Source organism: Petaurus breviceps, unplaced genomic scaffold (genome assembly GCF_028583685.1).
Source record: "Petaurus breviceps papuanus isolate PSGF00001 unplaced genomic scaffold, PetGlider_PUasm1.0 90879, whole genome shotgun sequence".
In the NCBI taxonomy this organism is placed as follows: domain Eukaryota; kingdom Metazoa; phylum Chordata; class Mammalia; order Diprotodontia; family Petauridae; genus Petaurus; species Petaurus breviceps.
In genome coordinates, this window is record NW_027187368.1 from 3,256,571 (window position 1) to 3,270,442 (window position 13,872).

The following is a 13,872-nucleotide window of genomic DNA, read 5'->3' on the forward strand; positions in this document are numbered from 1 at the left end:
CACATATATGTACACAACTATGCATATGTATGTATAAGGTGTGCATACAGTGTGAGGGCATTACCAACTGGTTATACATATGTGTGCATGTGGAGAAGCACGAACAGATGCCTATGATGTGAGTAATGCAGTAGTATTGGAAGCAAGCATGTGTGTATAAATGTTTAGATACACACTTGTGTATAAATGGCATTCATGCATGTGCCTGACTGTGGTCAGAGAGCCAGGGCAGATGAGCATCAGATTAAGGTCCTTCACGGGGGCCAGTGGGCTATGGGATTCTACCTTGACACACACTGCCCTCTACTCAGATCTTTCCCTTTCCTTTCAAAGGCACTGAAGATGTCCTGGAATTGTTGGGGGAGGGGAGAGGCTATGCCATAGCTAGACAGCTGCGGATGTCTCCCAGGGGCGTCTTGTATTCCCTCCAGCTCTACCATCGTGAAGCAAGCATCACACAATGGACCTCTCCACCCCTGAGCAGGGCATCAGCTTCCTTTGGCTGGTGCACAGAAGGGCCTAGCTCTGGAGACAGAGTATGGCCAAGAATTCAGATGGGGTGGAGGGGAGGTACGTTACCTGCACTGGAGTACCGCCTAATTCCTCATCCAGCTGTACAGTCAAGATGGCAGCTGTGGCACGCTCTTCCTGGCTGGAATCAGCCCCCTGCCTAAAATGATAAGAATCATCAGCATCAGCCTCCTCATTATAAAGGTGGAAAACATAATAGCAAGAACACTGGCCTTGTAGTCAGGAGGCCTGCGTTCACAATCTAGTCCTGTCACTAAAAGACTATATGACCTCAAGACAAAGCACTTCATTTCTCTGGGCCTCATTTTTCTCATCTGTAAAATGCGAATCACAATTAATAAACTCCCCACTTCTCAGGCTTGTCATGAGGAAAGCACAGTATAATGTAAGTTGTTATAATTATTGCCACTTTCCATTTTCTCAATGTTTGGCAGAGCCCTGTCTTATTCATTATCTTTACTCAAATACACATGGTTTCTTGGAGTCAGGCATATAATCCCCACTTTGCCGATGAGCAAGGAAATTGGAACCCCAGGAGGGACTCCATGTCGCTGCAGATCACACAGTGAGTTCAGGGATGAGGTGGGCTGGAACCAGGGCTTCCAACTGACACGGGGGCTCTCAGTGCCCCACAGGCAGATCCCTCTGGAGCTCAAGCTCTCCTTGAGGGTACTGGCCTGGACCCAGAAGGTGACCAAAAAGGGACAGGGGAGAAGATATAGGAAGGCTCCTGAAAGACCAGGTAGTGTAGTGGGCCAGAGCCCGGAACTTGGGTGCAGGAAGACCAAGGCTGGAACCCCGGTTTAGACATCTGCTGGCTATGTGCCCATGGGTGAGCCATTTAACCCCTCTGGACCTCAGTTGCCTCATCTGTAAAATGAGGAAGTCAGACTCAATGGCCTCTAAGGGCCCTTCCAGCTCTAAATCTCAGCTCTTCTAAGACTTCACTCTCCAGCAGTGGTTTGGAATAAGCAGCCACTACAGAGTCCTTGGACAAAGGGCATCATCCCATTCAGCTCCTCAGCTAAAAACGTGGAAGTCTCAACAGCACAGAACCATAATATTTGGGGCCAGAAGGTCCCTAGAGAGTACATAGGCCAGCTCTCTCATCTTATAAGAACCCATGGTGCAGTGGAGCAAGAGCTGGGCCTGGAGAAGATCAGAGTTCAGATCCAGATTTAAACACTTACTTGATGTGAGAGCTACCTAAATCAATGAATCTCAGTCTGTTTCAGTTTCCTCATCTGTAAAATGTGGATAATAATAGCATCTACCTCCCAGGGTTGTTGTGAGAATAAAATATGTGTAATGCACTTTTCAAACATTAAAGTATCATATAGATACTAGCTATTATTGTTGTTGTTATTATATTGCCCCAGTAGACTATATAGAACTGTATTTTTTTTTATCTCAGCACTCTTGAGTAAACATATGGCAGGAGGACCCCCAGGCTCTGCTGCCCCAGGAGACCTCAAATGCAAGGACAATAATGGAGTCTACTCGTCATGGACCATCGTGATCTAAACCTGGAAGGAAACATCTAATCCAACCCCTCTCATTTCAGAGCCCAGAAAGGGGAAGTAGTTGGCCAAAGTCTGGGGCAGAGGTGGGGACTAAAACCCAGACTTCCTATCTCTTGGGGTCAGTCAGATGTCCTTTCCACCACATCATGCTACCTCTCAGTTCCATCAGTAGTGTTGAATGATCAAGTGCCCAGCTGAGAGTCCTCCCAAACAAGTCATCCTGGCCCATCTTCTCACACCAGGAAGCTTACCAGTTATAGATGATTTGTCCCTGTCGACCTGCATGCTGATAGTTGTACAGAATCATGTAGCTGTCACCACCATAGAACTGGCCATAAGTGGAGGGGCTCACTGGAACTTTGTCAGCACCTTCAATCCTCCATATCTGCCAGGGAAATGAGACAATCAGAGACATGCACAGTGTAGGCAGCTGGGGAGGCGGGTTAGGAGGAAGAATTGTGGAGGCTTTCTGGTGAAACAGTGGAAAGAGAGTTAGACTTAAAAGAAAAGATCTGGGTTCAAATGCAGACTCCACCAAAACATTCTAGTGACATAGCCTTGAGCTGGGTATAGCTCTTCTTTGGGCTTCCCTTTCCTCATCTGTAAAATGAGAGAGTTTGACTCAATAAGTGGTAGGGTCCTATTCAGTTCTGACATTCTGTGGATCTATGACCTTGGGCAAGTCACTTCATCTCTCAGAGGAAATATATATTATATACATATATCTTATTTATTATATATTTATATTATATATATATATATATATTTATATAAATAACTCAACTTAGGCAGACTAGACTAGAAATGTCCAACACATGACCCATAGACCACATGGGGCCCACAGCACTCTGAATATAGCCCAAACCAGATTAAAATGTTACTGGGAAATATTTAACAAAATAAAAACATAGATAATATTACATTTTAAAAGTCAGTATGTGACCTGCTGGGATCTTTAAGTATGGATTGGTGGTCTCATTTCTCTAAGTCTGACAATCCTGAACTAAATTATCATTCTCTGAAGGGCCATTCACAACATCCTCCTCCACCAAGTATTTGGTCTTCCCAGGCACAGAGCTTGCCTAGAGGTGAGGGGATGGACTGGTTGAATTTAGGATAATCTCTGATTTTCCCATTGATACACCAGGAGATATTCTGTGTCAATGTCACCCATCAACTGCCTTCTCAATTTGTCTGCCGTCCCACATCGCCCTCTGGTGGTTCTCTGGGGACAGACACCTCAATACTACGGCCTTTCAAATTAAATCTCAGAATATTAGCACTGGAACCAACTTCAGACAACATTTCATCCAGACAGCTCACCTTACAGATAAGGAAACTGAGTCCCAGAGAAAGGAAAGTGCTTTGACAAAGTGTGGTGTAGGGTAAAGAACACTGGATTTGGGGTGAAAAGACCTGAGCCCAAATCCTGACTGCCCTTTAACTCTACATAGCCTTGAACAAGTTGTTTCCTCTTCCTGAGCCTCAGTTTCCCCAGCTAAGACACAGCAAGGGGTATTCCCAACTTCATCAGGATGTTATGAAGATCAAATTAGATGCACATATAGAAGGGTTTGTAAAGTATTGAGTTCAACATAAAAGTTAGTTATTATCAAGGTTACCCAGCAAATTGGTAGCTCAGATGGGAGGAGAAATCAGGTCTCCTAACCTTGTTCCCTATACCAGGTTGAAGGTTCCCAACTACAAAGGATCAAAAAACTACTCTGGGGAAGCAATGAAGCCAATTAGAAACCTGCAACAACTGAATCTGACTCAAAGTCTCTGAGCTCTTCCTCTAAAGGATAGTAGGGTGTATTGTTAAGTCGGCTACTCTGGAAGTCAGAAGCCTCAAGTCTGAAACCTGCCTGTGCGTCCCGGAGCGAAGCCTTACGACTCTCTGATGTTCAGTTTTCTCATCTCTCTGTAAGATGTTCGTCTCACAAAGGAAAATGCTTTGCAGGCTTTAAAGTCATTAGTGTTAAGGTTACAGTGAAATTGCTGTGTACCAAAAGGTACATCAGTTAGCTGGGTAGAGCAGCGGATGGAGTAGAGCTCTGGACCTGGAGTCAGGAAGACTTGAGTCTGAGTCTAGCCTCAGACCCTTACTAGATCCTGGGCAAATCATTTAACTTCTGTCTGCCTCAGTTTCCTCATCTGTAAATGAAGATACTATAGCACTTATCTCCTAGGATTGTTGTGAGAATAAAACGAGATAATATTTATAAAGTGCTTCAAAAACTTTAAAGTGCTATATAAAAGAAAGCTATTGTTTTAATTGTAATATGCATTATATATAATTATACATAAAAATTATATATTTGTATACCTTATAATATAATGATATACCTTATAATATAATTATAGCTATAGAATAATAAATATAATAATGCCTTATAATATAATTATAAATCTAGATCTATTTCCCTAATATGTCTGGAATCTGCAAGAACAGCATGTTCCAATGGAAAGTGCATGGGATTTGGAGTTGGGAGCACTCCCTCCTCCCTCCTCTCTACCCCACTCCCAATGCTTCTATCACCAAGATACCTGCTTCTGGCCAGTGCCATCATCTTCCATGCCATGCTGGGCAGCCATAGCAGTGGAGTTGTGCAGGATGGCAGCATCGAAAGGCACCCGCTCAACATTGGCGATGTGGCTAGAAATGTAGGCCACTCCCAGGCCCTGGGTCTGATCCTGATCCTTCCAGTATTTGAAAAACTGCTTGAACAGTGGGGTCTCACCACCTTGTGGAAGGACTTGGATCTAGGGAGAAAGGAGGTACAATACAGGATGATGAGGGGGTTACTATATCACCAGGTCCCCAAGAAAACTGAACTGAGTTTTACCCTTTAAGAATCAATGAACTCTGCAAAGTGAAATGTGCAGAACCAGAAAAACATTAACAGGAAACACAATTAACAGTAACATTGTGTAATGATCAACTATGAATGACTTAGCTCTTCTCAGCAATATCCAAGACAACTACAAAGGACTTAAGATGGAAAATGCCATCAGCCAGATAAGGAACCAATGGACTCTAAATGCAGATTCAAGCATACTATTTTCTCTTACTTTATTTTTTTTGTGATTTTTTTTCATTTGACCTATTTTTTTCTTTCACAACTGTAACTAATATGGAAATATGTTTTACATGATTGCACATATATAACCTATATCAAATGGCTTACCATTTTAGGAAGAAGGAAGGGGAAGGGAGGGAGGAAGAAAAACCAGGAACTCAAATTCTTGTAAAAATGAAAGCTAAAAATTGCCTTTACATATAATTGGGGAAAAAAATACTGTTAAAAATCAACAAGCTCCTCTTTGCAGAAATAGGGTACTCTGGGTATGAAGTGCTACATATACTATCAGGAATAACTGATGTGTTGATTGGTTTTGCTGAATTGTTCTTTCTCCTCTTTAATTTTTCTTAGAAGCGATGGCTCACTGGGTAGATGAGTGAGGTGTGGGACATATACAGAAATGAAGGTGACATAAAAACAAAAGATACCAATAAGAACAAGATTATTTTTAAAAAGAATGAATGAATTCAACCTGAAGATGCCCTGGATTAGATATCAAAGTACTTGATTGTGTATATGCTATTTCCCCCAATAGAACATCAGCTCATAAAGGCCATGAACCATTTCTTTTTTGCCCCAGCGACAAGCACATTTCCTAGTACATTATCACGTGCTTAATAAATTCTTGGGGATAACTGATTGAATTGATTTGGTGCCCAGAAACCCTAGAATCCAATTCTGTGGTTGGACAGGGGACACAGACTCCAGAAATTTAGAGGAGGTTCACAGAGGGTCAAAACTAGAAAAATAAAATTCTGAATTCAATTAAAAGCCAATGTATAGTTGACTATGTGCCATGAACTGTGCTAGACCTTGGGAGAGATAAAAAAAAAGTTTAGAAAAGGCACCTTCCCTGCCTTTACTGAGCTCACATCTAGTAGAATATATATAGATCTTCATCTAGTAGAATGAATATATATATGAAAGGAAGTCTTTAATTTTGGGTGTGCATATGTGTTATATTTACAAATAGATACATACATATATAGATACACACACATGCAGAGAATTAAAGTCCTCCTCTGATGTCTCATTGAGTCTTGTTGGTGACCCTAAGCTCCCAAAGGCTATATGGATACTGAATGCAAGCTCTGGGGACCCTACCAAGCTGGAAAAGTTTCAAGGGCAAGCCTGGAAACAGACTATGATCTTGTCATCCAAAGACCAGTCTAATTCAAGATCTAAAGGCTCATCACAATTCAGGATAAGTGATTTGGAGGAAGGACCCACTTTGATGATACTACAATAGAAGTAAGTGGCATTTCTTCCCCTATTGTATTAGCATTTCACTGAGGGGAGAGACCATGCCTTACATTTCCACGCCCCTCCCCTTAGGAGCCAGGCACCTGGAAGTTATTCTGTAACTTACTTGGTTACCTTGACTGACCCACTCTCCTTTTCCACTTTCTGATGCTACCCCAGGGCAGCCTCCCCTCTCAGGGTTTTTCTATTCCTTTCTCCATTTTATTGGTCCAGGACTTGGGGCACAGGGCTGAGTAACCCCTGTTCGAACTACTTCCCCCAGCCATAAAGGCCTTAGCATCTCACCTGGGTCTGCTTGGGATAGCTCATCTTGGAGATGAAGTCAGAGGCACTTTTGAGCGCAGCCTTCCTCTCTTCCGCATTAGCCTGTTTGCCTGTGGATGAGTTGAGGGAACCATTCAAGTTGGGAGATTCTAAGACAGGAAACTTTCTGCCTGACCATCCTGGAACCCCAATGGGGAGGCTCAGTTCAGAGACATAGCTCTGGGGTTCTGAGGGAACCCTGGACCTTCTTAACAACCAGTAGCATCCAGAATCCCAAAAGAAGGGATCCTGATCTCCTGAGATAGTCACTATATGGGTCTGCAGCCAGACATAGCTGAGACTTAGACTGCTGTAATATATTCCAGAAGGGACATAAGTCCCATGGAATCAGGCACTCCAAGATCCAAATAACAGGTCCATTTTCCCCATCCTCATCTGTTTATTCATAGTTAACTTTCCTAATTCCTCTCTCTCTCAACAGCAGGTCATTCTGCACCCTGCCCCCTATCCACAATCACTGGACCAGGGGGTCTTATTCTATAACTCATCCCCAGATATAATATATATCATATACAAATATATATATATACACACACACACACACACACACACACACACACACACACACACACATAAATATACACACACACATATAACTGGAAAGAACTTCAAAGTCCTACTAATCCAATAGCCTTAATTTTACCATTGAGGAAATTGAGACCCCAACAGGTTAAGTGACTTGCCCAAGGTCACACAGGTAAATGGAAGAGGCCTTCTGACTCCAGGATCAACATTCTTTCCACTGTACCATACTGCCTCTCCAAGAGTCTCCAGAGAGAGTGGTTTGTAGTCTTAATGTGCACTATAAGAAAAGGGTTTCCACTCATGCTTCCACTCCTGTGCCCTCTCCTTCAGCAAACAGAAACAATTCCTGGACGGGGATAAAGCTGCCTGGAACCACTGAATCGGGAGTGCTAGTACAGGGAGGTCTCAAATGTTCCCCACCCAACCCACCTTTCCAGATGAAGATCTTTCCATTTGTGCCATGGTCCAGGATAAAGCAGTCATCAGAGCTCAGGGCTGCCTGAGAAAAGGGGTTCTCATCAGCCACCAAGGACACAGTCATAGTCCCAGCATCATTGGAAACCTGTTAGAGAAGAGAGCAGGGCAGAATCAGCATCTGCCTGTCCAGCTCTTGAAAAGAGCTCCAGGCTTTCTCCCTGCTACAGCAGAGGTTCTACATTCACACTTGGTTACCATCTTAGTCCCAGACTGATAGAGTCAGATTCAGAAATCTGACCCAAATTCCAAAGTTACCACCCTCTCTCACTAGCTGCCTCCAAACAGAACTAAAGGACCAAGCAGCAGTGTTTGTTCCCCAAGTGTTTCAACAGTATGTTGAGACTTCCAAAGACACTTTTCTGGTTATTATCTCCTTTTTGTCTTCACAACACACCAGCGAAGGTAGTCAAGGCCAATAGCTGTTTATTCTCCCCAACTGAGGAGATAAGGGAACTGAGGTTTGGAAAGAGGGGGGAGCAACTTGTCCAAGGTCACACAAAGAGTTAGTGGGAAAGCCATGACAAGAACCCAATTCCTTGATTCTTAGAATTTAATGTTCATTTCTCTGCACTGCATTGTTTAAGCTCAGGGGTGTTCCTGATGGCTGTACTCTATATTTGGAGTGGAACATCTGGCAAAAGCTTTGGAGGCCAGGACCTTGGATGGGATCCAGTTTGAGAAGACTGCAAGTTGAACTAGCAGTGACTCTCCCTTGACTCCTCTCTATCCCCACGAGGATACAATTGCTTGGACCACTTTTCATGTCCAGCCTACATCAGACAGATCCCTTGTCCCAGCTATTTCTCCATGCCTTGTAATAAGAAAAAGAAGAAGATGTTTATACAGTTTTTAAGCTTTAGAAAGTATTTTCCATCCATGTTTTAATTTGGCCCTCACAACAACCCCAGGGAATGGGCAAAGCAGATATTATTAAGTCCATTTCACAGATGAGGAACACGAGGTTTAGCATTAAGAAGTTAAGTGACTGGGGCAGCCAGGTGGCGCAGTGAGTAAGAGCACCAGCCCCAGAGTCAGGATGACCTGGGATCAAATCCGGGCTCAGATACTTAGCACCACACCCAGAAATAACTGGCCAAGTAACCTTGAGCAAGTTACTTAACCCCAATTGCTTAAAAAAAAAGAAAAAAAAAGTTAAGTGACCAACCACTGGCCACACAGCTAGAAAGAAGCAGAGACAGACTTCAAGTCCAATGACTCTGCCTCCAAATTCAGGGTTCTTTCAACTATGCCTTGCTGCCTACCTTGTAGAGCTTAGCAAGTTGGCGATTGGTTGCATCCCCCGTGATGGTGTCATCTGTCCCTGCAGGCAGATCGGGCTTGGGCCCCAGGACCTAGAAGGGATGTAAAGAGGGAAACATAAGCCTGTGTGCACAGCCCAACGATGTGGGAGGGTCCCAATCATCTGCCCCTCAAGTGGATGGCCGCTGGTTCTAAGATGGAACAGCCCGAATTGGACAGAACTAAGAGAGGTGAATACAAGATTATAAAGAAGAAGGATGTAAAGAAAAAGTTCTTAACAATCAGAGCCACCCCCAGAGCAGATGGGCTGTCTTAGGAGGTTGGGAGTTCAATATTACCAGAGAATTTCAAAAGGAGGCTGGGTGATCATTTATCAGGGATGATCCTCTGAGGCCCTTTCCAACTCTGACATTCTGTGAGATTCTCCCCCAAAGCCTCCTTTCTCCATGCTTATTCTGGTCCTTCCCCTTACTAGTGGGAGCTGGACCACAGGCTGATCACCAGCAGCCACATCTCTTTTCTGTTTGGACGTTAGATGGTAAGGCCAGGTACATCAAGGGGCTATTGAGTATATACTTTATGGACTCTGACACACTTGTCTTTCCTTTATGAGAGGAAAGAAGAAACAGGGTCCTAAGACACCAGACACAGCCCCAAGGCCTGGTCTCCTTGGGAAAGGAATCATTTTAGGGAGCTTGTCCCACCCTACTAGGCAGGACATCCAACTGATGTCTCCACAGAGCAGTGCACCCAAAAGGTGAGGCCCATAGTTCCAGAGTGGATCAAAATATGGGTGGGTTTCTTCTCAGCCATCCTAAAAAACTGCACCCCTTTGAGAGAAACTATAGGAAGAAGTCAAAATGCCTAATACAGATAGTCCCTGGGAATTGTGATTCCTCTACAGCAACATACAGGAACATAAGCTAAAAGGAAATATTAAACCAACCCTCCTCTCCTTCCAAGGTAGGGTCACAACACCTGCCTCATTATGGGTCAAATAACAAGAAAGGAAGCTCACCTGGAGCATCTTCTCAGGCTCAGACCCCTCATCTGAAACATGCACCTTGGCCCGACCACTCCGCTCATTGTCTCGGATGCCCTTGGACACTTGGGTGGCTTTGAGTCGCTCAAAACGGTTGCTGTCACTGCCACACCACTGGTAGATGTCCTGCAAGACAAAGACCAAACACATGCTTCATAGTCAGATTCCCCAAACCCAGGTACAGGAGTAGGAGAAGTTAGTTGTGCCAACCTTCTCTCCATTGTCCCAAGAGCAAAAAACAAAAACAAAACTCAAGTTATGTGCAAACACACAAAGAGGTTTAGGCATTCACATATCTAGGCATATTCCTGTATTGTGAAAGTAGAATGGGTACACATTATATCTGTTTTCATGAAGACATAATAGGCACTTACAGAAAAACCTAGAAAGATTTACATGATCTGATATAAAGTAAAATAGCAGAACCAGGAGAACATCTTACACAGTAACAGCAATATTGTGTACAATGATCAACTGTGAACGACTTGACTATTCTCAGCAATACAAAGATCCAAGACAATTCCAAATGACATGATGAAAAATGCAGTCCATCTCCGGAGAAAGAATTGATGGAGTTCAAATGCAGATTAAAGCATACTTTTTTTACTTTCTTTATTAAGTTCGTTTTTGTTTTTGGTCTGTGGTTTCTTTTGAAACATGACTAAAATGGAAATGTTTTGCATGACTGCACATGTAGAATGTATATATCAAATTGCCTGCCTTATCAAGGAGGGCGACCAGGAGAGGGAGAGAGATAGAGGATTTGGAAGTCAAAATGTAAAAAAAACAAAAAGGAATGTTAAAAATTTTGGTTTACATGTAATTGAGAAACAAAATAAAATAAAAATTAAATGTAAAAACACATAATAGGCATACCTCTGGGTCCAAATTTGTGTGCATGTGTAAGAGGGATGTTATATATCTGTGTGTATGTATATGCATATAATGGGCATAGGTTATCATGTGAGTGTATGCATGTGAATATTAATGTAATTACATGTGAATGTCCATGTAATTTATACTTGTCTAAGCATGTGTTTTCTGTGCTGATCTGCATTCATAGAGGGGGTTTTCTTATTGGAAAATCCTCATGCCAATGAAATCACAGATCCAGCCTAAAAAATAATAATGGTGCTAGACATACTGGTACATATGTTTTTCTGTATGCATGTCCATGTACCTGAGTATACATGAGTCTAGTGGTTTGCAGGTATGTTCATGCTTATACTGATATGAATGTATCTGGCTCTCTACACAGGTGGGTGAGGATGTGGTTGTGACCTACTCACTTGAAATAAGACCAAGCTCTAGGGTGACAGGGCCATTACAAAAAGCTAGCTGAGAGCATGTGGCACTTGTGCCATGAATACAGGTTCTTATGGAAAGGACTCAACAAGTGATGGTGATAGAGGGAGGCAGTGAGGGCTGGGAAGGACACTTACATTCCCCAAGTCAAGGATGAAGCAGTCACCCTTGTTGAAGCTATCCCATGAAACAGGCACCTCTGTGGCTCGGACCACTCGGCGTCCTTTGACCTGCAACAATCTCTGCACAACCACCTCGTTGGGTACTACGTGCTTGAAGCCAGAGGCCACACCCCCTTTCTGTAGAGTAGAAGGGAAGCATGACAAGCATTACTTCTTTGGTTAGCAGGAAGAAGTCTAGAAGGCCAAGGTGAACTGAACAGAAGAGTCTGCTGCCTCCACTGTCTTTTTTACCCCAAAAATTTTCCCTTAAGAATTCTCCTTGCATTTATTACAAAATGTTAGAAATACAACCCATCTGCCTCACTACACTTACTAGTTATGCGGCCTTGTCATTTAAACTCAGTAAGCTTCAGTTCCTCATCTATAAAATGGGGATAATAATACTATTTACCTCATGGGATTTTTTTTTAGTGAACAAAATAGAAGGGGCGAAGAGAAAGGAAAAAAAGAAGGAAGGAAGGAAGGAAGGAAGGAAGGAAGGGAGGGATGTAATAGAAAGGGCACTAGATTTCAATTCCAAGGACCCGAGTTTCAATTCCAGCTCTGCTATTAACCACAATTGACCTTTAGTCATTCACTTAACCATTCTAAGCCTTAGTTTCCTCATCTGTAAAGTGAAGATACTAATCCTCATGCTGTCTCCCTCATAAGGTTGTAACCAAAATGCTCTATAAACCTAAGTTATCGTCACTATTAGTACTGTTCTGGTTTGTATGACTAACAAATCCTACACATCCATATAGTATGGTGGATAAAACACTGGTTGATTTGTAGTCAGAGGATCTGGCTTGAAACTGGGGCTCTGCTATTTACTCAGTCAATCAATGAGCATTTATTATGTGCTAGGTACAAGGGATACAAAAGACAAAAATGAGACAAGCACTGTCCTCAAGGAGTTTACACTCTAATAAAAAGGGATGCCATATGTTCCCTGATAAGTGAATACAGGATTGATATATACATACATACATTTATGTATACATGTAAAACGATACAGTGACTAGAACAATGTCTAACAGGGGAAATCTGGAAAGACCTGAAGGGGATGGGATTTAAACTGAAGGGAGCAAGGAGTTCTAAGAAATAGAGATGATGAGAGACATTACGGGGAATAGTTTGTGCAAAAACTTAAGGTCAGGACATCGGACATCATATACATAAGAAAGTAAGTAGAATATTGTGTGGGGGAGGGGGAGTAATGTGTCATCAGCCAAGAAAAACAGATAGGCTAGAATTATATGGTGAAGGACTTTCAGTATCATCAGAGGAGTTTGGATTTGACCCTGATTTGTAATCAGGAGCCATTGGAGGGTAGGGGAGAGCTAAATCCAAATTTCCTTCATGCCTACATAATATTTTATCTTTTTGCCTCTTCTTTTTTACTCCTAAACCTAGTTCTCATTCTCTCCATAACCTCCAATCCCTCCATTCCTCAGAAGTATCCTGGGTCATAATCCCTTCTCTGGACACACTCTTTTCCCTTCCCTTAGTGAATCAGTTCAATGTTTCACTAACTTTCACCCTTGAATTCCTTGTTTCCTCCTCCTATCATTGATCACACCTGGCCAAACCAAAACCTTAGACTACTCCCACTATCCACCTCCTTTGTTTTTACTCATACACTACTGAACTGAATTGCAGGAAATTACAAAATCATTCTGAGTAGGCCCACTGCAAATTTGTTAGCTAATATCAACTGCCACATCAACTGCTTGCTTCTCTTCCCCAAATGAATCCCACTCACTAGAGCTGCTGTTCCCAATCTTCTCTTCTCTCCTCAATCCTCCCATAGTATCTCCTTTCGCAATCCCCTCAGCCAAGGACCCCATCTCAAACTTCACTTAAAAAATTCAAAACATTCAGTGAGAGCTCCCTTTTTTCTTCCTTATCATACATCTCTCCAATATCTTACATCTCTTTACTATCTCCTTCATTCTCTGATAATGAGATAGCCCTTCTGCTTACCAAGACCAGCTCCTCCACATATATCCGTGATCCCATTCCTCTCCATCTTCCCCAGTAGGTTGCCACCCCCTGTGATCCCCACTAACTAATCTTCAGTCTCTCCCAATCCATAGGTTCCTTCCTTCCTGCCCACAAACACGCCCATGTTTTTCCCATCCTGAATAACCCTATTATAGCCTACCATGACCACCAGCTATCATTCTTTATCTTTCCTTCTCTTCTCAGTCAAACTCCTGAAAAATGGAGTTCAACTCATCTACATTTGGTGCCTTCACTCTCTCTCCCCTCACTCCCTTCTAAATCCTTTGCAATCTGGTATGCAGCTTTATCATTCAATTAAAACTGCTCCCTCCAAAGTTACCAATGATCTCAATTGCCCAATCTAATGGTTT

The 13,872-nt window shown here is 42.7% G+C and overlaps 1 protein-coding gene across 5 annotated transcripts in view; it reads right to left on the reverse strand.

Annotated features, from left to right (window-relative positions):
* Positions 1–13,872, reverse strand: part of GSN (gelsolin) — a 74,620-nt gene that overhangs the window by 10,602 nt on the left and 50,146 nt on the right. For all 5 annotated transcript variants that reach the window (XM_069073791.1, XM_069073792.1, XM_069073789.1 and 2 more), the window contains exons 4-11: positions 11,471–11,632; positions 10,005–10,154; positions 8,989–9,078; positions 7,679–7,811; positions 6,686–6,774; positions 4,602–4,817; positions 2,306–2,439; positions 580–670 (exon numbers count right to left, since the gene is read on the reverse strand). In XM_069073791.1, the coding sequence (XP_068929892.1) occupies positions 580–670; positions 2,306–2,439; positions 4,602–4,817; positions 6,686–6,774; positions 7,679–7,811; positions 8,989–9,078; positions 10,005–10,154; positions 11,471–11,632 (1,065 nt within the window). The remainder of the gene's footprint in view (positions 1–579; positions 671–2,305; positions 2,440–4,601; positions 4,818–6,685; positions 6,775–7,678; positions 7,812–8,988; positions 9,079–10,004; positions 10,155–11,470; positions 11,633–13,872) is intronic.